Source organism: Anolis sagrei, chromosome 11, assembly GCF_037176765.1.
Source record: "Anolis sagrei isolate rAnoSag1 chromosome 11, rAnoSag1.mat, whole genome shotgun sequence".
NCBI lineage: Eukaryota > Metazoa > Chordata > Lepidosauria > Squamata > Dactyloidae > Anolis > Anolis sagrei.
The window spans coordinates 18,771,212-18,795,305 of NC_090031.1; the positions used below are offsets into that span (position 1 = coordinate 18,771,212).

The 24,094-nt window shown below is 46.4% G+C and overlaps 1 protein-coding gene across 6 annotated transcripts in view; it reads left to right on the forward strand.

Moving 5' to 3' along the window:
• Nucleotides 1-24,094, forward strand: part of CCDC180 (coiled-coil domain containing 180) — a 52,240-nt gene that overhangs the window by 25,481 nt on the left and 2,665 nt on the right. Inside the window, exons 14-36 of one of the 6 annotated variants that reach the window (XM_067471995.1) lie at nucleotides 204-319; nucleotides 418-544; nucleotides 2,102-2,141; nucleotides 4,800-5,080; nucleotides 5,485-5,744; nucleotides 8,959-9,134; nucleotides 9,233-9,413; nucleotides 9,506-9,652; nucleotides 9,781-9,925; nucleotides 11,173-11,289; nucleotides 12,671-12,769; nucleotides 14,311-14,412; nucleotides 14,522-14,709; nucleotides 15,717-15,793; nucleotides 15,894-16,011; nucleotides 16,391-16,474; nucleotides 18,637-18,709; nucleotides 18,853-18,994; nucleotides 20,593-20,753; nucleotides 21,758-21,895; nucleotides 21,972-22,083; nucleotides 22,173-22,278; nucleotides 22,364-22,502. In XM_067471995.1, the coding sequence (XP_067328096.1) occupies nucleotides 204-319; nucleotides 418-544; nucleotides 2,102-2,141; nucleotides 4,800-5,080; nucleotides 5,485-5,744; nucleotides 8,959-9,134; nucleotides 9,233-9,413; nucleotides 9,506-9,652; nucleotides 9,781-9,925; nucleotides 11,173-11,289; nucleotides 12,671-12,769; nucleotides 14,311-14,412; nucleotides 14,522-14,709; nucleotides 15,717-15,793; nucleotides 15,894-16,011; nucleotides 16,391-16,474; nucleotides 18,637-18,709; nucleotides 18,853-18,994; nucleotides 20,593-20,753; nucleotides 21,758-21,895; nucleotides 21,972-22,083; nucleotides 22,173-22,278; nucleotides 22,364-22,502 (3,129 nt within the window). Of the gene's footprint in view, nucleotides 1-203; nucleotides 320-417; nucleotides 545-2,101; nucleotides 2,142-4,799; nucleotides 5,081-5,484; nucleotides 5,745-8,958; nucleotides 9,135-9,232; nucleotides 9,414-9,505; nucleotides 9,653-9,780; nucleotides 9,926-11,172; nucleotides 11,290-12,670; nucleotides 12,770-14,310; nucleotides 14,413-14,521; nucleotides 14,710-15,716; nucleotides 15,794-15,893; nucleotides 16,012-16,390; nucleotides 16,475-18,636; nucleotides 18,995-19,181; nucleotides 19,337-20,592; nucleotides 20,754-21,757; nucleotides 21,896-21,971; nucleotides 22,084-22,172; nucleotides 22,279-22,363; nucleotides 22,503-24,094 lie in introns of those variants that run through there. The other 5 variants (XM_067471996.1, XM_067471993.1, XM_067471994.1 and 2 more) reach the window with 5 other exon arrangements.

A 24,094-nucleotide genomic window follows, 5' to 3' on the forward strand; every position in this document is an offset into this window, starting at 1 on the left:
ACCACTTCCAGCACCTCCTTCTTTCCTTCCTTGTTCTAATTGTGGTCTCTGTTCCTCTTTTCTTTCTTTCTTTCTTTCTTTCTTTCTTTCTTTCTTTCTTTCTTTCTTCCATCCATCCATCCTTCCTTCCTTCTTTCCTTCCTTCCTTCTTTCCTTCCTTCCTTCCTTCCTTCCTTCCTTCCTTCCTTCCTTCCATCCATCAGTTGAGGGAGGTCCACCTGGATGTCTCTGTGGACAAGCTGCGTGTGCAAAGCTCGGACGAGAAGCTCAAGGCCCAGCTGGATAAGGTCTACGCTGCCCTGGACTTCATCCGGGCTGGGTAGGGGGTGCTTGCTTTTGGGGGGCATGGGACCCCTTCCCTTCCTGGTCTGATGGGGCTTGTCTTCCTCCCTTCCTCCCTCCCTTCCTCGGCTGCAGGTACGTGGTCTTCCACCAGGACCTGACTGCCCGTGCCTCGGCCCACCCGGAGCATGTCCTGCGCGAACTGTGCTCCTACAGTGCCGCCCTCAGCCGATACTTCCACGTCCGTGACATCTTCCGGGGGGTGAGCGGCACCCCATTGGCCAGGCTTTTGTACACTGCAATGGGGGCAGGGGGAGGCTGGGAAAAAATGTCAATCATAAAAATTATAATGACATCATGGGGAGGTGGGTTAGAAAGTATCATCATAACCATGTTATGGTTAGCTGACTTGAAGTCCCCATGGGGAGAACAGCAGGAAAGAAATAATAATAATAATAATAATAATAATAATAATGTTTTTGTTAGCCAGCTTCAAATCCTCATGGGGAGAAAGGTGGAGTAATAATAATAATAATAATAATAATAATAATAATAATAACAATAATAATAACTTGCTGACCAGAGGAGATACATCACCAAGAAAAAGGTGCTCAGTGAAGTCAAACTTAAAGAAATTAGAAGCAATTGTGAAACAGAAGAACAAACAACTGTGGAGACAACTGCAGAAGATCTAATGACTTCTGAGCCCACTGAACATACAGAGCCAGAAGAAAATGCAGGAATTTTTCAAGACAATGAGCATGAAGAGCCTGTGACCATTGCTTATACTACACCTGGCACATTGACTACAAGGCAAGAAGAACTTAAAGGGAAAAAAATTGACCCATGCTGCATTGAAGGAAGAAAGGCAAAGACTGCCAACATTGAAAAGAGTATCAAGAAAACATCTGGCACCTCTAATGGATGATGTGAATGCTGCACTTGCAACTATTGAGATAGCAACAATGGAAGAAACCAGTCAGCTTGCATACAGCACAGCAGTGATTGTAACACAAGAACTGGGGATACAACAACTTCACCCCCCCCCCCCCAATTCTCATGGTGGTCTGTGAAAAGGCCTTACTGGTACATTATTTAAACTGTTATGTTTATTCATATAATGATCTGATCACCATGCTCAATATATCCCATATGCATGGGGGTATTGGGGTAACGATACACAAGGTTTGCTAGGGTAGATCCTCTTTCAATCAGACTCAGCCCCCCCCCCCCGAATCAAACTCAGCCCCCCCCCCCCCCCCCCGAAACAAAATCCTGGCTACGGGCCTGGTGGTTCATATTCATTTATGGTTAGGTTCACAGTTCTCTCTGGATATAGGTGAACTACAACTCCTATCAATCAAGGTCAATTCCCCTCAAACCTGTTCCTGGGGGTTCTGTATGCCAAATGTGACCCAGGCCCATTGTTGGTGGGTCACAGTGTTGTGTGCTGATGCAGGGTGAACTACAACTTCCATCCTGTTGAGTCAGTCCCTGAAAGCCCTGTTCCATTCCTCTGATTGCTGTGCACCATAGAAAAGAATAGGAAAGGGTTAAGGGAGAGCCAGTGGGCGGGGGTAATGCAAATTCCACATCAATGGAGAGAGAAAGGAACCCTGGGATGTGACGCTCACTCTAACTTGCAATGTCCTTAGAAGGAGCGCTTTTCGTGGAAGTTTGTCTGTGTAAGTGGACACCTCTGTCACATACACACATACACATTTTTCACATTTTCCCCTTTTCTTATGTGTATAGATGTGTTGTCTATCTGGAAGCATCTTTTTGATTGTTTTGTTTGTTTGTTTGTTTGTTTGTTTAGAAACCATTAAGAAGACGAGTGTCCAGAGCTGAAGAGGAAGGTAATGTCTGCTTCCCATCATGTTACCGTTAATCCCTTTGGAAATGAGAAGGAATAATGTTGCATCCAAGACCTTGCCTTGCTTTCAGAGGTATCAAAATACAGTAATAATAATAATAATAATATAAATATAAACATAAATAAATAACTCAATAATAATAATTCAATAATAATTAAAATAAATAAAGTAGAAATAAATATATAAAAATAATTCATCGTAATTAATAATAATTCAATAATAACATTAAATAATAATTATATAATAAAATTATTCTATAATTTGTATATGCTTTGTTTCATATGTATAACCATAGCTATATAACATAAAAATAAACATAAAGAATAATAATTCAATGATAAGAATAATGTAATAAAAATAATTGAAATAAGACAATTCTATAATAATAAAATCAAACAATTCTAGGATATAATAATCATCATTATGTAATATAATCATAATAAAATACATATATAAATAATAATTCAATATTAATAAAGAATAATTCAATAATAAAAATATTTTTGTGTAAGAATAATAATTAAAATTAAACACAATTCTATTCTAATATTTGTATATTTCTTACGTCATAATTTTATTCTTGTTAATCTGTGGTTACTTTTGATGTAGATGTGGTTTGTTTTGGGTTAGGGTGCAGTGGGTTATTTATTGATTTATTATTTACTATATTTATACCCGAGCATAACCCCAAAGGGGACTCAGAGCGGCTTACAATACGCAACAATTCAATGCCACACAAGCATAGAAATAAAGTAAACATATATATGAAAACCAATATATTAAAAACATCTAAACCCAATATAAAACCAATTATTAAAACCACGTAATCTAAAATCAATGTTACGTTGTCTCAGCCTTGTTTTTATGGCATTGAATAATTGCCAATATTGGTTGTTAACCCTCAGAGTCCCCTTGGGGATAGAAATAAGTAATAATAATAATAATAATAATAGTAGCAGTAGTAATAATAATAATCCAACTAGTCCAGCCAGATTACTCACTGGAGTGTCATACAGGGAGCATACCACCTGGCTGCTATGTCAGCTCCACTGGCAGCCAGTCCAATTCCGAGCACAATTCAAAGTGCTGGTTTTGACTTATAAAGCCCGATATCAGTGGTTCTCAACCTGGGGCCTCCAGATGTTTTTGGCCTACAACTCCCAGAAATCCCAGCCAGTTTACCAGCTGTTAGGATTTCTGGTAGTTGAAGGCCAAAAACATCTGGGGACCCCAGGTTGAGAACCACTGCCCTATATGGTTCCGGCCCAGCTTACCTGTCCGAATGTATCTCCCTCTACATCCCACCTTGGAGATTAAGATTTTCTGCGGAGGCCTTTGGAGCAAACACGCTTGGCAGGGACAAGGGACAGGGCCTTCTCGGCAGAGGCCCCCAACCTGTGGAACTCGCTCCCCTGCGAAATCAGGTCAACTACATCTTTCCTCCCCTTCAGAAAGAAATTGAAAACATGGTTGTGAGACCAGGCTTTCAGGTAGCTCGCTGATAAAGATGATAACAATTATGATAATGCTATGGAAAAAGGCATCTGATTGTGTTGTTGTTCACAGAATACAATTTTTGATAAGGCTAGAAAGCCAATATTAGTTTAATTGATTTTAATTTTAAACTAATTTTAAACACCTGGAATATTGTGTCCAATTCTGGGCACCACAATTGAAGAGAGATATTGACAAGCTAGAATGTGTCCAGAGGAGGGCAACTAAAATGATCAGGGGTCTGGAGAACAAGCCCTATGAGGAGCGGCTTAAAGTGCTAAGCAAGAAGAGAAGCCGGAGAGGAGACATGATGAGTGCCATGTATAAATACGTGAGAGGAAGTCATAGGGAGAAGGAAGCAAGCTTGTTTTCTGCTGCCCTGGAGACTAGGACGCAATGGAACAATGGCTTCAAACTACAAGAAAGGAGATTCCATCTGAATATTAGGAAGAACTTCCTGACTATGAGAGCTGTTCAGCAGTGGAACTCTCTGCCCTGGAGTATGTGGTAGAGGCTCTTTCTTTGGAGGCTTTTAAGCAGAGGCTGGATGGCCATCTGTCGGGGGTGCTTTGAATGCAATTTTCCTGCTTCTTGGCAGAATGGGGTTGGACTGGATGGCCCACCAGGTCTCTTCCAACTCTATGATTCTATGATTTAATGTATTATTTATATGTAATTGCTGTATTTATTATCTTGGATGTGGGAGCATCGAATTGTTGCTGGCTGTAAGCTGCCCTGAGTCCCCCTGCGGGGGTTGAGAAGGGCTGGGTACAAATGTTTGAAATGAATAATAATAATATCAAGCAATTCTGGCATATAATTGTCATAGTTATACAATATAATACAAACAAATAATTGTATAATAATAAATAAAACTAAACAAAACTATAATTAATATAATATAAATAAATGTTATATATTAATAATCATAATCGTAATCATAATAATATTAATACCACCCCCTCTGGCTCTGTGTTTCTTCTGTGAGTTTGCTTCCTCCCTTCCTGCAACAGAGACACAGCTTTGAGCGCGGCTTGCCTGGGTTTGGTAGCATTGCCTGCTTTCTCGGCGCCTGTCTCCCCTTGGAACCCAGTGTGGATGATGGTGGTGGCATCTCTTTCTGCCCCGCTTGCTCCCCTTTTTCAGCAGAATTAGCTGAAAATGCAGAAGGAGGAGGAGGAAGAGGAGATGACGAAGGAGGAGGAGAAAAGGAGGCGAAAGCAGAGCCTGGAAGTGGAGAGGAGAGGAAGCAGGAGAAGGAGGAGAAAGATGGAGGAGAAGAGGTGGCACACAGCAGCGCAAAGGAGGAGGAGGAGGAGGAGGAAGAGGAAACAGAAGAGGAAGCAGAAGCAGAGAGTGAGGGCTTTCCGGGGGAGAGGCCCCTCGAGGCTGGGAACGTCCGGGAAGAAGGCGGCGTGGCAGCCGAGGCAAGTGAGCAGGAGGGACATCTTGCTATAGCACATTATATTACTATTATTATTATAATTCTATATTTATAATTATATTACGCTATGATCCTGCAGCACATTATATTATAATTGTATTAAAGTGTAATCGTAGTAGTCATAGTGTTATGTAGTGTAGTAATATATTATAATTATGAATATAATATAATAACTATTATAATATAATATAATAGTTATTATATTATATTCATAGTTATAATATATTACACTACATAACACTATGTCTTTTCCTGGGCTATGAATCCTGTCAATTTCCAGAGCTCCACTGCTGTGCCAAGGAGCTTCTGGCCTGCTGAACTGCTGCTGCTGCTTTGACCATGTCTTGAGTGCCTTTCCTTTCTCCAAACCCCTCGTCCTCCCTGCAGGTGCCTCCGCCTCCGCCCCCACCATCGGAAGGCTCTGAGCTGGAAGAAGAAGGGGAAGGGGAGGAGGAAGAGGAGGAAGAGGAGGGGTCCTCCTTCTTCACGTCCTCCGGAAACACCTACCGTGTAAACACTCGCCTGCGGAAGTCCCAGATCCGGAAACCGGAGAAGTACTTTGCTGGGAAGCTGAAGGGCCAGCCTTTGGCTGCCTACCTGGAGCAGGCCTTCCTCTCTGAGGCCTTCGTCGCTGAGCTCAGGAGGAGGTGAGTGAGCTGGTTATATAGAATGTATAAGTGTGTGTGTATATATCAGGCATGCCATAAAAATAATAATAATAGGAATGGAAATAGGAACAATCCCTGGGGCCACCTAGTCTTTGCAATAATAACAACAACAACAACAACAACACGGAAGCCAGGTTGACCTTGGCAATGTGTGGGTTCTGGAGCATGTATAATAATATAATAATAGTATCCTACGATTCTATAATAATAATAAACAATAAACAACAACAACAACAATAATAAACATGATATGAGGATTTAAAGATCAAACTACAAAGACTGTGGCTCAAGCCAGTCAAGGTGGTCCCAGAGGTGATCGGCACACTAAAGACCTTGGCCTGCACTTAAACAAAATCAGCGCTGACAATTATTTATTTATTTATTTATTTGCTGTATTTGTATACCGCCTTTCTCAGCCAACTGGCGACTCAAGGCGGTTTCCAACAAATCAGTATACATAAAACATAATAGATAAAGAAACATTAAACAGTATAAGACATCAAAAGCAATAAAAGCAACATCATCAGCATCTCATTATTCTCAAGCATTGTCCAATTCCATTGTCAGGTCATTCGATTTCCTATATTAGCTACTCTGTATTTGCAAACGCTTGCTCGAATAGCCACGTTTTAACTTGCCTCTGAAACATCAAGAAGGAGGGAGCAGATCTAATTTCCCTAGGGAAGGCATTCTATAGCCGAGGAGCCACCACTGAGAAGGCCCTGTCTCTCGTCCCCGCCAAACGTGCTTGTGACAAAGATAGGACCTAGAGCAGGGCCTCCCCAGATTATCTTAAAGTCCTCAGTGGTTCGTAAGAGGAGATACTTTCGGACAAGTAAGTTGGGCCAGAACCGTTTAGGGCTTTATAGGCCAAAGCCAGCACTTTGAATTGGGCCCAGTAGCAAACAGGCAGCCAGTGGAGCTGGCGCAACAAGGGGGTTGTATGATCCCTGAGTGCCGCTCCTGTTAACAACCTGGCTGCCGATCGTTGGACTAGTTGAAGCTTCTAGACCATCTTCAAAGGCAACCCCACATAGAGAGTGTTGCAGTAGTCTATGCAGGATGTAACTAGAGCATGGACTACCGTGGCCAAGTCAGCCTTCCCAAGGTACGGGTGCAGCTGGTGCACAAGTTTTAACTGTGCAAATGGTCCCCTGCTCACCGCTGAGACCTGAGGTTCCAGACTCAGCAATGACTCCAAGCTGCGAACCTGTGCCTTAAGAGGGAATGTAACCCCATCCAACACAGGCTGTAACCCTGTGCCCTGTTTGGCCTTGCGACTGACCAGGAGTACATCTGTCTTGTCTGGATTCAATTTCAATTTGTTCGCCCTCATCCAGTCCAACACAGCGGCCAAGCTGTGGGAGGAGGGAGAAAGCTTGTTTTCTGCTGCCCTGGAGACTAGAATGCAGAACAATGGCTTCAAACTACAAGAAAGGAGATTCCACCCAAACATTAGGAAGAACTTCCTGACTGTGAGAGAGAGCTGTTCAGCAGTGGAGCAGTGCTGGAGGCTCTTTCTTTGGAGGCTTTTAAACAGAGGCTGGATGGCCATCTGTCGGGGGTGCTTTGAATGCAATTTTCCTGCTTCTTGGCAGAATAGTGTTGGACTGGATGGCCCATGGGGTCTCTTCCAACTCTTTGATTCTAATAGTAGTAGTAGTAGTATTTCACCATTGTCATGGTGAAATATGATACATGGTTTGAATGGAATTGTATGAATGTGAATGAATGAAAGTTAATAATTTAGAGAAACCATTCTAAAAATAATGAGGCCTGGAAAACAACTACACCCAGGGACTGTAAAAGTTGCTGATGAGAACTGTGACAAATGATTAACGGTTGACATTGCGGACTTGATTAACTCTTGGTGGAAAAATGACTTGTTTATATTGCCAAAGACAATGGTTCCTGTTAGGAAGGAAGTCAATACTGTCTCCTTATGTTTATCAACACAATTCAAAGTGCTGGCTTTAGTCTAAAAAGCCCTAAACAGTTCTGGCCCAACTTACCTGTCCGAACGCATCCCCCCTTATAAACCATCTAGGACAGTGGTTCTCAACCTGTGGGTCCCCAGATGTTTTGGCCTTCAATTCCCAGAAATCCTAACAGCTGGGATTTCTGGGAATTGTAGGCTAAAACACCTGGGGACCCACAGGTTGAGAACCACTGATCTAGGAGGACTTTAAGATCATGTGGGGTGGCCCTACTCTCAATCCCACCTGCATCACAAATACGTTTGACGGGGACGAGAGATGGGGTCTTCTCAGTGGTGGCCCCTCAGCTATGGAATGCCCTTCCTAGTGCCCTTAGGAAGGGCAGATTGGCCCCCTCCCTTTTAACATTCTGGAAAAAAAAACAAGACTTGGCTGTTTGAGCAAGTGTTTGTAAATACAGTATAATTAGACATAGGAATATGGAATGACTGGATGATGAGATTGGACAACATTTTAACTAGGAGACACAAGTGATTTATGTTTTATTGATCTTGTTATGGTTTTATATTATATGTTAATGTTTTCAAATGTTTAAAATGTTTTATTGTGTTGTTGGACATTGAATTGTTGCCTCTGTAAACCGCCTTGAGTCGCTTGCGGGATGAGAAGGGCGGTATATAAATATAGCAAAGAAAATAAATAAATCAACATAACTTTAGGAAATGTTTCCATTTCCTCAATGTTACTTAAAGAATGGTTCTCTAAGAAGGAAGTCAACAGAAAGCTGTTTACCAACAGCAATCAAGGAGAGTCAACATCTGACAGGAAACTGAGGTGGAAGCCAGGATGTTTCAGGATGAAAAAAAATCTATCATTCATTTAGAACTTTGGGACAACATCAACGAAATATTACTATATAAGAGACCTTCTTACAATTCAAAAATTGTGACAGACAGCGATGCTGTTCACCCGCCATGCTCTTCTCCATTGGGAAGGGGAGAGATGGTATATGTCCATGGGGAGTGTCAGATCTGCAATGGAAAGCCAAAGTTGGCACATTTGGCCTCCTTTTCTCAAGTCGCTTTTGACTCGATTAAAAAAAAGAGAAGGAAGTTCTCTTCACCTTCCTCCTCTTCCTCCTCCTCCTCCTTCCTTTCCACTTCCTCTTATTCCTTGTATTCCACTTCCTCTTCTTGCTCCACCTCTTTCTCCTCTCCCACTTCCTCCACTTCCCCTTCCCCTTCCTCACAAGGCAGGGTCCGCCTGGCGTTCTTTGAGAATCTGGAGGCTTGGTTTGCAGAGCGTTCTTCGCAGGCGGAGGCTGTGACATCAGCCAAGAAGGAGGAGCTGCAGTCAGAGCTCCAGCTGCGCCTCCACCTGCATGAGCCCCGCCGGGGCCGCATTGAGATGGATGTCTTTCGCCTCCGGTCTGGTATGGATGGCATGTGTGTGGGTGGTGACGGGGGGCTTGCTGTGTGTGGTGGTGGTGGTGGGAGCTGGGTTCCTGATCCACATCCCCTTCCTCTTTAGCGGAGCTGCGGCTGCACAGTGAACGGTTGGTGCGCCACTGCGCGGGGGTGGTGGGGGCTCTGCACAAGGAGCGCGGGGCCTTCCTGCGCCTGCGGGAAGAGCAGAACCAGCTGAGCCGGACCTTCAGACTCCGCATTCAGGACATGGAGAACATCTTCCTCACCGAGAGCCGGGCTGAGAGGTCAGTGGAGGCGAAGGAGGAAGGAAGGGAGGAAGGAAGGTAAGACTCACTCACTCACTCACTCACTCCCTTCTTCCTTTTATCCATTCCAGGCTCGTTACCCTCAGCAACAACCTGCATGTGGAGCTGCTGAACCACGTAGAAGTCATGCAGCTCTCCCTGCGCAGCTACCGGCACTACCTGGAGGAGGCCCTCGGGAAGCTGCGCGAGGCCAACACTGAATTCCTACGCAACTGCAGGTGCACACACCCCTTCCATATTCGTTGTGATGATGGGTCCCTCCACCAAGTTGAGGGATTTCCTCCGAGCTGCTGCCCTCTGACCCAGGCTTTTCCCCTCCTTCTCCTCCCCCCACCCACTTTTGCAGGCTGTTTGCCGATGGAGGGAACTTCTCCCCTGAGGAGCTGGAGGCCTTCATGAAGCGGCTGCAGAAGGAGAGCAGCAGGATCGACTTTGTGGAGGGACTCATCATGATCGACATGGAGAAGATGGAGTCCAGCTACCTGGAACAGGTGTGAGGGCGAGAGAGCGGTCAGAGTACGGTCAGAGAACGGTCAAGGAAGGAAGGAAGGAAGGGAGAGAGAGAGGGAGGGAGGGAGAAAAAGAAGGAGGAACAAAGGAAGGAGGGGATTATTGACATGGAGAAGATGGAGTCCAGCTACCTGGAGCAGGTGGTTGGAGGAAGAAGAAGGGAAAGAAATTGGGAAAGGAAGGGGGAGAAGGAAGGAAAGGGGGAAGGAGGGAGGGGAGGGAAAAGGGAAGGAAGAAGGGAGGAAGGAAGGGTGAGGGAGGAAGGGAGAAAAAGAAGGAAGGAGGAAAACAAAGGGAGAGGAAGGAAGGAGGAACAAAGGAAGGAGGGGAAAGGAAGGAACTCTTATCACAGTTAACTTTTCAGTTCTTATTAGCAACTTTTAATTACAGTCCAGCAAGCAGGTAGTTAGTCATTGCAGGCCTTGGTCTTTTACTGGTGTTTCCAAACTTATTAACTCCATCCATACATCCTTCCATTCATTCTCACATATCATATTAAAGCCACGTTTATCAAATCTGCAATGATGACATGGCTACCTGGAGCAAGAAGGAGGGAGGGGGGAAGGAGGAGGAGGAAAGGAAGAAATGATGGGAGTGAGAGAATTTATTTATTTATTTATTTATTTATTATTTGCACTTGTTAACCGCCACTCTCAGCCCGAGGGCGACTCGTGGCGGTGTACAGAACATAGAACATAGAAAGACAACAGTTTACAGTAGATTAAGACCATAATTAAGAAGGAAGGGAGGGAGGGAGAAAGAAAACAAAGAAGGGACTCCTCATTATTGACATGGAGAAGATGGAGTCCAGGTACCTGGAGCAGGTGGGTGGAGGAAAAAGAAGAGAAGGGAAGTGGAAAAGGAAGGGGGGGAAGGAGGGAAGGGGGAAGGGGGGGGAAGGACGGACAGACAGAAGGGAGGAAGGAAGGGTGAAAAAGGAGGGAGGGAGGGAGGAAGGAGGATGGAAGGAGAAGGAACAGAAGAAAGAATGGAAGGGAGCGAAGGAGGGAGAAAAGGAAGAAGGAAGGGGGAAAAGATGGTAAGGAAGGAGAACAGGAAGGAGAGTGGGAGGGAGGGAGGGAGGGAGGGAGGGAGGAAGGAAGGAAGAAAGGAAGGGAAGGAGAAGAGAAAGGGTGGAAGGGAGGAGGGAGGAAAGAACGGAAGAAGGAAAGGGAAGGCGAGAGGAAGGAAGTTCTCTTTGATGCCCTTCGGCCGCCCCTTCCTGCAGGCGACGGAGGTGATCAGCAAATTTGAGAACCGCTTCCGCTTCCTGACCATGGACCGTGTCTTCATGGACAAGATCCAGCGCTTCCTGACCAACCTCCAAGTGAAAATCAAGTCAGAGGTCAGTCGCCTCCAAGGAAGGGATCTGTATGTATGGCCCTGGGAGGAGAAGGAGCAGCAGCAGCATTTAACAACAACAACATTTGTTACCCACCTCCTTGGGATCCCAGCCAAAGAGACAATAGGACCTTTTTGCTTGATGTGCAGGCAGTGCTTCTTGTAGGTCCAGGGTAACTTCCAGGCATTTGGGTGCGCTGCAATGCTCCAGTAGGATTCCGTCCCAGGTCTGAAGCTCCGGATGTTTGTCTGTTCTTAAGATGAAAAGCACATGTCTGCATTTTAGATGGATTCGGAATCAGCTGGTGTTTCCTGTAATAGGCAGTAAGAGCACCTAAAGCTTTGGAGAGCTTCTGTTCAGCCATCTCATAGCTCCCTGCTTGAGTGGTGATGGCACGATCATCAGCATAGATGAAACTCTCTGTCCCTTCTAGCAGTGGCTGGTCAAATGCGTAAATGCTGAACATATATAGAGCAAGCATGCTCCCCTGAGGCAGGCCGTTCTTCTGTTTTCATTCCAGAAGCAACTTGCAGCATGCTTGGGGTTGGGCCTCCACTTCCCAGGGGGAGGAGGGGCAAACGAGTCGATGGGCAGGAAACAGGAAGAGGAATATTTAGAATATAAATGTATGATAATGATATCCTAATAATACAATATAGAGAAGCAATCTATGTATATAATAAAAGTCAGTGTTTGTATGCGGAGGAAGGATGGGAGGGAGGTGTATGTGGCAGTGTTCTGATTGGCTGCCACTGTGGTACAATTTGCATATGGTCTCTGATTGGCCAGCCTGAAAATGTAGATTCTGAGGTGACAGAGGAGAGGAAAAGACCTGAAGCTGCGTCAGAAAATTACCACTACAGACCAAACTTGGCACACAGAGCCCACAAAACCCACTCTGTGACCCTCATCCAATGACTGATCAAGACCAAACTTAACACACAGAGCCCCCATGACCCACTCTACATCCTGTTGTTGTTTGGAGGAGGATAGACCACAGATGATGGGACTCGCAGTACCTTCCTGGGACCACTGCGAGCCATATAAATAACTGATAAAGACCAACCTTGCTACACAACTCCTTTCTCAAAAAACCCGGGCAGCACCGGGTCCCCAAGCTAGTATTATAATAAAGAAATATAATTATAACAACAATCATGTAATGATCATTTATAATGGTGATCTAGTAATAACAATTTAATTTAAAAAGTTTTGTTTTATGATAATAATGTAATAATCATGAAGTTTTAATAATAATATAATTTAACAATAATGTATTAGAATAACCTGATAACAATGCTGATGGTTTAATAATAATATGATTTAATCATGTAATAGTGATAATGATGACCATGGATGATGACCCTCTCCTTCCCCTTCCCAGGTGGCCAAGTCCAACTTGCAGACGCAGACCCTCAACGCCCTCCTGGAGAAGCTGCTCCTGCGCATCGACGCCTGCCTCCACCCCAACGTCGACAAGGAGGTGAAGCACATCGCCATCATCCTTATTATTACTATTATTATGTATACTTCCCTTTTTGCTCTAACCAAGGGATTCAAGGGCTGGGTCACCCTGGGTCGGTGTCTGCCCGGTTCCTGCTGGGCTGGCTCTTCCTTGTATGGATGGATCCTGCTCCTCCGAGGGCCTTCCCTCCAGAGCGGCCAAGGCACTTTGCCTTTTTTATCCATTTAGTGGCATTTTTTATTGTTGTCTCTCCACTATGTTTCGTATCCATGACACAAGTATTGAATTGCTTTTCAACTTTTGCATATTAACCATGTTTTTCAATCTTGTCGTGCTGTCATAAGCCGCCTTGAGTCCCCTTAAGGAGAAAACGGCGGAAGAGAGATAAAGGAAGGAGCAATGGTGATATTAATCTTTCCCTCCCTGCTTCCTTCTGGCCTTGCCCGTCCTCCCTCCCTTCTCATTTCTCCTCCCCTTTCACTCTTTTCCTTCTCCTTCTCTCCTTCCTTTCTTCTTTCCTCCCTCCTTCCCTATCTCTTCCTTCTCCTTCTCTCCTTCCTTTCTTCTTTCCTCCCTCCTTCCCTATCTCTTCCTTCTCCTTCCCTTCCTTCCTTTTTCCGCCCTCCCTCCTTCTTTTTGCCTTCCTCCTTCCCTTTCTCTCCTTCTTTGCTTCCTTCCCTCCTTGTTTCCTTCTTTCCTTACTTCCCTTCCTCCTCACTTTCTATTTCCCTTGTCTTCTCTCTCTTCTTGCTTCCTTCTTTCCTTGCTACTTTTCTTCCTTGCTTCCTTCCCCCCTCCTCGTTTCCTCCCTCTCTCTTTTTCTTTATTCTCTCCTCCTTCCCTATCTCTTCCTTCTCCTTCCCTTCCTTCCTTTGCTCCTCCTTCCTTTTTCCTCCCTCCCTCCTTCCTTTTGCCTTCCTCCTTCCCTTTCTCTCCTTTCCTTCCTTCCCTCCTTGCTTCCTTCTTTCCTTACTTCCCTTCCTCCTCGCTTAATATTTCCCTTGTCTTCTCTCCTTCCTTGCTTCCTTCTTTCCTTGCTACTTTCCTTCCTTGCTTCCTTCCCCCTCCTCCTTTCTTCCCACTCTCTTTCTCTTTCTTCTCTGCTCCTTCCCTATCTCTTCCTTCTCCTTCCCTTCCTTCCTTTGCTCCTCCTTCCTTTTTCCTCCCTCCCTCCTTCCTTTTGCCTTCCTCCTTCCCTTTCTCTCCTTTCCTTCCTTCCCTCCTTGCTTCCTTCTTTCCTTACTTCCCTTCCTCCTCGCTTAATATTTCCCTTGTCTTCTCTCCTTCCTTGCTTCCTTCTTTTCTTGCTACTTTCCTTCCTTGCTTCCTTCCCCCTCCTCCTTTCCTCCCTCTCTCTTTCTCTTTCTTCTCTCCTCCTTCCCTATCTCTTCTTTCTCCTTCCCTTCCTTGCTTCCCTCCTTCTTCCATTTTCCTCCCTCCTTCCTTTTGCCTTCTCTCCTTCCTTCCTTTTCCTTTCTCTCCTTCCTTCCCTCCCTCTGCCTTCTTCCGTCTTCCTTTCTCCCTCCTTCTCCTTCCCTCCCTCGCTTCCTCCCTCTCAGACGGTGACTCCAGAGGGTCTCTATGACTTTGCCAAGTCTGTGATGGAGGAGCTGAAGCAGCGGAGCAAGTTCCTTAACTGCCTGCTGCAGCCGCTGTCCGTGGTGGGTCCCTTTGCGTGTGGGTGGGTGGACTGTGGGGCCCCTCCCTCCCTCCCTCCCTCCCTCACCTGTCCTGCGTGCTCACCTTGCACCTCCTCCTCCCTCCCTGCAGGAGCCACCCCCTTCCTGCCGGGGGAGGGGCTCGCTTAGCGTGTCACTGTACTCGGTGGAGGATCGTGCTACGGAGGGGGCGCCCCCGATGGTGATGGGTGTGGAGCGCACGGCCCTGATGCTGCCCAGCCGCATGGGGCGCCCCGCCTTCGAGGACCCCGCCCTCCCCCTCATCAAGAACCTTGCTGGGTGGGTAGGGAAGGGCTGCCTGGCCCTAGCATCGTTGGATAGAGATACATATAGGGGATTGGATGGCCCCTCCCGGATCTAGGGTCTTACAATATACAAATATAGATATAGAGGAGGAGGGATTGGATGGCCTTTGAGGGCCCCTCATAACTAGGATCCTATGCTAATACTTTGTGGTTCGCTTTTAGTGGACTCACTGTTTCGCGGTTTTAAAAAAATACTAATTTAAATTCTATATCACGGTATTTTCACTGTTTTGCGGGTTTTTGCCGCCGCTCTCTGAGGCGCTTTCCCTCCTCAGTTCTCCCTCCCTCCAGCCTTGAAGGGCTTTTCCTTCCTTCCTTTCCTTCATTTTATTTTAAGTTTATAAAGACTTAAAATAGTGTAGAACTACTAAAATAATGTATAAATATTAAAATAAATATAGCGTCCCTACATCACAGTTTTTCACTTAATTGCGGGAGATCCTGGAACATCACCCCTGCAATAAGTGAGGAAACGCTGTAGACATATAGGGGATTGGACTGGATGGCCTTTGGGTGCCTCTTCCATTCTAGGATCTATAGAGACATGTAGGGAGTTGGCGTCTCGGATGACTCTAAGGTTTTATGACAGATATATAGATATATAGCCATAGAGAGGGCCAAATGTGATGGCCTTTGGGTGCCCCTTTCAACTAGGATCCTATGAGAGATAATAATACAGAAATAGTTATAGATACACATAAACACATTGAGGGGTTGGACTGGGTGCCCTTTGGGTGCCCCTCCCAACCATGATCCTATGAGAAATTAATGCACACACATACACACACATAAATACATAGTGGGGGTTGGCCTTTGGAATCCCTTCTAACCCTTGCCCTGTTTCTCTGTGAACCTGCTAGCGTTTGTGAATCTGGGTGGCCACCTATTGGGAGGGATCAGATTGTGCCCTTCTGCAAAAGGGAGCGGATGGGTTAGGACATTTCTGAGAAAGCGGTGCCAACCTTCCTCTTCTTCTTCCAGGTTCCAGCGTCTGAAGAAGGGGGCCGATTCCCCCCCGGAGAAAGATTCCCCGCCCATTGCAGGCGCAGAGGGAGCAGGTGGGCAGGGGAGGGGGGCTCAGTTGGGGGGGGGGGTACCCTTGATCTCCTTGTTTTGAGCCCCCTCCCCACCTTCCTCCCTCTTTCTCTCTCCTTGCAGGGTCTTCTCCGCCCGGGGCCCGGGGCGCCCGCTCCAACAGCTTGCAGCCCAGCCCCCCCCATGGCGCCCCACACCTGCCCAACAAGTCCAGCTCCATGGGGAGGAGGGCCTCCAGGAGGCAAGGCCACCCCTCACTACGATTACTAGATTACTGCTCCCCTGCATCATTATTATTATCAGCATCATCATTCTTATTGAGAGGCCTTCCTGCTTCCTTGCATTGGAGATGATGATGATGATGATTATTATTATTATTATTATTATTATTATTATTATTCTCCTGTCTGCTTCTATGCATTGATGATGGATTATTATTATTATTATCAGCATGCCTGCTTCTCTGCATTGATTATTATTATGAGATGCCTTTTTGCTTCTTTGCATTGGTGATGATGACGATTATTATTATTATTATTATTATTATTATTATTATTATTGGCCTGTCTGCTTCTCCGCATTGGTTATTATTACTATTATTCAACTGATTCTTTCGGCAGCACAAGTTCCATCCAGAAGTACATCAAGGTCACGAAGGCTGACCGGAAGCTGCAGATCTTTGGGGACAAGCCCAAGGAGAACGAGTGAGGGATATTATCACTTATTATTATTATTATTATTATTATTATTAAAAAGAAATAGTTAAAACCCCTAAAACTGGTTAAAAACCTATTCATGGCTGACACCACGGAACCTCCTGACCCTTTAGGCATTTATTTTTCTATGAGTTTACAATATTTATTATTATTTATTTCGTATACTTCTACCCTGCCCTTCTCAACCCCCGAGGGGGGACTCAGGGCGGCTTACAAAAAGGCACAATTCGATGCCTGCACAGTAATACAGATAAAATATAGACAGTAATTAAAACCGTTTTGACAGTTAAAACAATCAATATACATCGCAATCAATAAAAAACCAATTTTATGATCAGTGTTCGCAAATCAGAGTCCATAACATCATTCCACATTTTCCATTCCTATCGGTCGTTGTTGACCTTTATTTATCTATCTGCCAGATTGCCCAAACGCCTGGTCCCAAATCCATGTCTTCAATTTCCTTCTAAAGGAAAGGAGGGATGGCGATGATCTAATTTCCCTGGGGAGTGAATTGCATAGGTGAGGGGCCACCACCGAGAAGGCCCTGCTCCTCGTCCCTGCCAATCTCACTTGTGATAGAGGCGGGGCCGAGAGCAGGGCCTCCCCGGAGGACCTTAAACTCCGAGGTGGGACGTAGAGGGAGATGCGTTCGGACAGATACGCTGGGCCGGAACTGTATAGGGTTTTGTAGGTCAAAACCAGCACTTTGAATTGTTCTCGGAATTGGATCGGCAGCCAGTGGAGCTGACACAACAGGAGGGTCGTATGTTCCCTGTATGGCTGGATGGCTATTTGTCAGGAGGGCTTTGATTACATTTTCTTGCCCTGATGAAGGGAGTTGGATTCGATGGCCTTAAGTATTTTCTGTTGGTCGTGTGGGTTCTATGTGGGAAGTTTACCCCGATTCTGTCGTTCGTGGGGTTCAGAACGCTCTTTGATTGTAGGTGAACTGTGAATCCCAGTGACTACAACTCCCAAATGTCAAGGTCTATTTCCCCCAAACTCCATCTGTGTTCATATTTGGGTGTATTGAGTGCTTGTGCCAAGTTTGGTCCAGATCCATCATTGTTTGAGTCCACAGTGGTCTCTGGATGTAGGTGAACTACAACTTCCAAACTCAAGGTCAATGCCCACCAAACCCTTCCAGTATTTTCTGTTGGTCAAGGGAGTTCTGTGTGCCAAGTTTGGTTCAATTCCATCATTGACGGAGTTCAGAATGCTCTTTGATTGTAGATGAACTATAAATCCCAGCAACTACAACTCCCAATGACAAAATCATAATTTTTTGAGTGATGATCACTCTTTGTGTTGTGAGACGTTTTGTTGCCAAATTTGGTGTGATTTCGTTCATTAGTTCTTTCGTTCTTAAGGTACTCATTATGCACAGAGCATTTATATATATATAGATTTGAGTAGTTATACACTATTTTACATCTTTATAAACTTAAAATAAAGTGAAGGAAAGGAAGGAAAGGCCCTTCAAGGCTGGAGGGAGGGAGGACTGAGGAGGGAGAGAGACGGCGGCAAAAACCTGCAAAACAGCGAAAATACATATATTTTAATATATATATATTATATATTTTTAATTAATATTTTTAAAAACTAAAATGGTGAGCCCACTAAAAGTGAACCGCAAAGTAGTGAGGGAACACTGTATTCTTTTTTTTATTATTATTATTATAAATTTTATTAAAGTTAAATATAAATACATAGATAGAGGGAGAACAATATATAGTAGATAGTATAGTAGGAAAAGTACAGGTAAGCCCTGTTATTAGTGAAACTCCCAAAGGGTGTAGGGGGGGGAGGGTAAGGTAAGAGAGGGGGTGGGTAAGGGAGAGGTCAAGGGGAAGTGGTATGGAGGGGAGGGGGGGGAGAGGTGAAAGGGGATGGGTGGTTAAAAACGATGAACTTCCATCTATTCGATGAGGATTTTTATGTATATGTATATATGTACATATGTATATATTCCGTTTAATGTATATATGTATATATGTATACATATGTATACATATGTATATATATGTATACATATGTATATATTCCGTTTAAATTCGTTAACACTTCTTCCTTCCTACAGGGAACACTGTATTCTTAATGTGATTAATATGATGATGATTATTTCCTTGTATTGTGTTTTCTTGTAGCAATGAGCATTTCAAAGGGATCATCTTCACCATCTTGTGGGAGAACTTTGACACGCTAATGATGCTGGCGGATGTAAGGGGGGTTTCGCTCCTTTTGGGGTCATGGCTGGCCGGGGTGAAGCTGGATCCCCTTCGGACGGAGCCGAGTAATTCCCTTGGAAGGAGGTTTCCCCGTTCAGCCGCCTCCCTCCCTTTTCCCACCCTCCTCCACCCAAGGACTTCTACAAAAAGGAGAAGCACCAGATCACTCGGCCGGAGTATCTGCAGGACACTTTTGAGCAGTGCATCGAGGTCCTGGGACAGAAGCTCCTCCGGTACCAGCAGCAGACCGACGAGTTCCACGTGGCCAGCATCTCCGGTAAGAAGAGCCATAGATCATATCGTATCATATCATATACACATATTGCGAGGTTCTGTTCTAGGACCACCCACAATAAGTGAAAATCCACGAAGTAGGGTCGCTATATTAATTTTAATATTTATACATTATTTTATATATTATTTTCTTACCCGTGCTTCCTTACCTGCCTTCCGGCCCATCCCAGGAGCACCTGCCTGCCTCCCTGGCCTCAGCAGACCCTGGCAGGGCTCCCAGAGCCACGCAGCAGGCCAGGGAGGCAGGTCTTCCCTGCCGCTCTTCAGGCTGCCGCACTTATGGGGTCCCTGGCCTTCACCGGACGTAAACATCGTACCTTAGGGACCTCCTTCTCCCATCATCGGAGGTCGCAACGACCAGCCCAACGCGACATACTCTATATACCGGGTCCTAGAGAAGTGCACTTGGAAAGGACCAGGCGCAGGGCTTTCTCTATTTCTGCCCCTGCCTTGTGGAATTCCTTGCCGCCCTACATGAGAGCCATGCGTGACTTGGGGCCTTTTACTCTCGCACTTAAGACCTGGCTTTTTACTAGAGCATTCGATAAGTTAATTTTAATTTTTGTATGTATGTATTTTATCTTTTACAATTTAGCTGTAAATCGCCTGGAGCATTCTCGGATGGAGGGCGATTAATAAGTAATATATATATATATATATATTCAAAACCCCACAAAACAGCGAGTCCGCGTAAAGTGAACCACGAAGTAGCAAGGGAACACTGTATCACGGGATGTCTTAAACGTACACCTGTTGATAAACTCTACAAGTTAGCTGGCATTGCCCTCCCCCTTCCCCCAATGTGGGATGGGAAGTTGCTGCTAAATGTGAGAGAAATAAGGTTGAACACTGTGAAAGCCACCCACGGCATGGCTATCAGTCTCCACCTAGGAGACTCAAATCAAGGAAAAGCTTTATGAGAACCACCACTCCTCTTGGCATCCCCACAGCCACAGCAGTTCAACCAGGAAATCCCAACTGGATGGCCCCCCACGAGGGAGGGTCTTCCTCCAGGGGCAAACCAAGAATGGGCAACTTGGAAGTCCCTGAACAGGCTCAGAAGTGGAGTGGGCAGATCAAAAGACAACATGGCAAAATGGCACCACTTAAAACAATCTCGTACCTTGCATGACCTGTGGAACAGAACAGATAACTACACATCTGTGTGCTTGTCCTTTATGTCCTACCTCATGTACAGAGGAAGAATTGTTGGTGGCTACAGACAATGCCGTTGCTATTGCCCGTTTTTGGTCGAAAGATATTTAGCTGCTTGTGCTCGTTCTATTTTTTATCAGTTTTATAGTAATTTATGCAATGCTTTTGATACGAAATAAATAAATAAATAGTATTATAAGTTGTTGTTTGCTTTGGGAGTTTTGTGAATAGTAATCATAATAATAGTAACACTTCTTTAAAATGGGTGCTGCAAACGCATGCTGGGGAAGGAAGGCGGGAGGAAGAAAATGGCAAAAGGAAGCTGGGAAATAGGGAAGGAAGCAAAGGAGGAAAGAGAGGAGAGTCGGTTAGCGAGAGCGGTGCATTGGCCTGAGCCCCTTCCTCTTCCCTTCCCCGTCGGTCCAGAGTTCCGTGAACAGCTGCGCCGCTTTGAGGAGTGCCTGCCCAGCGTGGCCCGCCTGCTCCTGGGCCGCCTCCTCCGGGACCACGAGCAGCAGCTCTCCGAGGCCACCGAGCAGCTCCGGAGGCAGCTCCAGGCACAGCTGCAGAAGTGGGACGCTGCCAAGGTGCCCCCCCCCAAGCACCCCCCCCCACTGCCTGCCTGCCTTGCCCTGGGCAGAAAGAGGGGGAGGGGGGGACACTCCTGCGCTCCCTCAAGAAGCCCTCCTATTGGCTACACATTGACCGCCCCCCCCTTGTCACACCTTCCTCCCTCCCTCCCTCCCTTCCTTCTTGTACCTCCCTCCCTCTTCCTCTTTCCTTCCTCTCTCCCTCCCTTCCTTCCTGTCCTCTTTTTCCTCCCTCCCTCCGCCTTTCTTCTTTCCTCCTTCCTTCTTCTTGTTCCTCCCTCTTCCTTCCATCCTCACTTCCTCCCACCTTCACCTCCTCCTTCTCTTGTTCCTTCTGTCCTCCCTCCTCCCCCCTTCTTTCTCCCTTCCTTCCTTCTTGTACCTTCCTCCCTCTTCCTTTCTCCTTCCTTACTCTCCCTCCCTTCTTTCTATCCTTTTTCCTCCCTCCCTCCTCTTTTCTTTTTCCTTCCTTCTTGTCCCTCCCTCCCCCCTTCCTTCCTCCTTCCTTCCTCTCACTTCCTCCCACCTTCACCTCCTCACTCCTTCCTCTTCTTCCTTCCCTCTTCTCTCCTCCCTCCCTCTCTCCTTCCCTCCTTCCTTCTTTGTCCCTTTCTCACTTCCTTCCTTCCTTCCTTCCTTCCTTCTTGTACCTCCCTCCCTCTTCCTTTCTCCTTCCTTATTCTCCCTCCCTTCTTCCTATCCTTTTTCCTCCCTCCCTCCTCCTTTCTTCTTCCTTCCTTCTTGTCCCTCCCTCCCCCTTCCTTCCTCCTTCCTCCCTCTCATTTCCTCCCACTTTCACCTCCTCACTTCTTCCTCTTCTTTCTTCCCTCTTCTCTCCTCCCTCCCTCTCTCCTTCCCTCCTTACTTCTTTGTCCCTTTCTTACTTTCGTCCTTCCTTCTTGTACATCCCTCCCTCTTCCTTTATCCTTTATTTCTTTCTCTTCATTCCTCCATCCCTTCTCCCTTCCTGTCCACTTTTTTCTCCATCCCTCCCCTTCCAGGACCAGACCAAGGCCAAGCTGTGTCCGACGCTGGGCCACCCGCACAACCTCCCGCAGTTGGAGGCCTTGTCACAGGAGGAGGCCGAGCGCCAGCAGAACGAGGCCCAGAGCATCCTCCTCTGCACCCAGCAGCTGGAGGTGGGCGAGGGGGAGGGAGGGCGGGACTTGGGGGTGGGTGGGATGGGTGTATATGTCTGGTTTACTCTCCTCCCAGGCATGTGTCATTGACTGCGCGAAGAGCTTCGTGCAGGGCTTGTCTTCCTGCACCGAGAAGATCCTGGTGGAGCTGGACCAGTGCCTGACCATGGACGACGTGGAGCTGGGCAGTGAGTCCACCCCTCTCCCTCCCTCCCTGTTGGGAAAGGCAAGACCCACCTCCCGACCCTTGACCCCCTTCGCCCCCTCCTTCCCTTAGAAGTGGAGGTCCTGCGGGAGAAGACCAGCACGCTCCTGCGCCGCAAGAAGGCCGGCCTGTCCTTGGAGGCCGAGGGAGGGCGCCTGGTGGCCGAGCGTGCAGGCAGGTCGGTTGGGCAGGAACTGGGCGGGTGGGGCAGGACTTCCTAGCAGGACCCCTCACCTGACTCTGCCACTCCTTCCCTCCGGAAGAACGTGGCCAGGACTCCCCAGGACCACCCTGGCGGGGCTGCCCAACCAGATCCTCTGGCGCGAGACGGCCCCTGTCACCACCGCCAAGACCACCCTGGGACACGTGGCCGCCCTGGAGGAGAGGGACGCCGTCTACGCGGTACGAGGGGTGTGTGTGCGTGTGCCCTGCGTGTGCAGAGGTTTGGCCTTAGAAAGAGAGTCTCTAGAGCAGCAGTTCTCAACCTTCCTCATGCTACAACCCTTGAATACAGTTCCTCATGCTGTGGTGACCCCCAACCAGAACATCATTTTCGTTGCAGCTGCATAACTTCCTCCCTAAGGACTGTCCACGTTTGTGTGACAATGCTCTTCGGACTACAGGTGGTGGCAACAGGGAGGGAGAGAAATCTACCCTTCGGGTGGGAGGTTCACTCCTGAAAGGGTTATCAAGGCGGAAAGTGCCCACTCAATCTGTATCTCCAATCCTTGCTTTCATTGTTTTCAAAATCCCATTCTCACAGGGACGGAAAGTGAGGTGACATCTCTTGAACAGGGGCACAGGCAGTAAAGGAAATGCCACAGGGGTGTTAACCCTTCCCTATGCTATTCAAAGCTAGTATATGTTTGTGTGTGAATATATATGTGTGCGTGCATGCATGGAGTTACACCTAAGAAATGGCTTCCATGCAAATTCAGCTTAAGAACCAACCAACAGATCATATTTATTTATTTATTTATTTACAGTTCTTATATTCCGCCCTTCTCACCCCGCAGGGGACTCAGGGCGGATTACAGTAAACACATATATGGCAAACATTCAATGCCAGTTTGACAAACAACATTTAACAGACAAAGGCTATTTAACTTTTTTTTTCTGGCCGCCAGGGGAGCTGCTGCTTTTCATCGTCCATCAACGACACCGATGAAGTTCTTCCGCATTCCACATTCCCCGGAGTCTTCTTTCTTTATGGCCTCATAAATTAGTTAAATTTAGCCTCCCACACAAGGTGGTCCCTTATTTTCCTACTTGACAGATGCAACTGTCTTTCGGGTTGCAAAGGTCGACAACGGGCTACACAATGGCTGGACACCCACTCCAGCCCGGGCTGGCTTCCAACTCATGACCTTTGGTCAGAGTGATCTTAATGCAGCTGACACTCAGCCAGCTGCGCCACAATCCCGGTGATATTGTGCTTGTAACTTGGGGACTGCCTGAAGAGGAAGGGTGCCTTTGCCAAGACTTGAAGAGGCCGCTCCTTTAGAGGGTGGCTTTTTATTTATTTATTTTGTATCAAAAGCATTGCATACATTAGTATAAAACTGATAAAAATAGGAGCACAGGCAGCTAAATATCTTTTGACCAAAAACGAGCAATAGCAACGGCATTGTCTGTAGCCTCCAACAATTCATCCTCTGTGCATGAGGCAGGGCATAGCGGACAAGCATCCAGATGCATAGTTGTCTGTTCTGCTTTTTCGGGCTATAGGGCCATGTTCTAGAGGTATTTTTCCTGACGTTTCGCCTGCATCTGTGGCAAGCATCCTCAGAGGTTGTGAGGTCTGTTGGAATTAGGACAATGGGTTTATATATCTGTGGAATGGCTGGGGCAAAGATCTCTTCCCTGCTGGAGCTAGGTGTGAATGTTTCAACTGACCACCTTCATTAGCATTTGAAGGCCTGGCTGAGCCTGGGAAAATCTTTTGTTGAGAGGTGTTAAGATGTGCCTGGTTGTTTCCTCTCTGCTATTTTGCT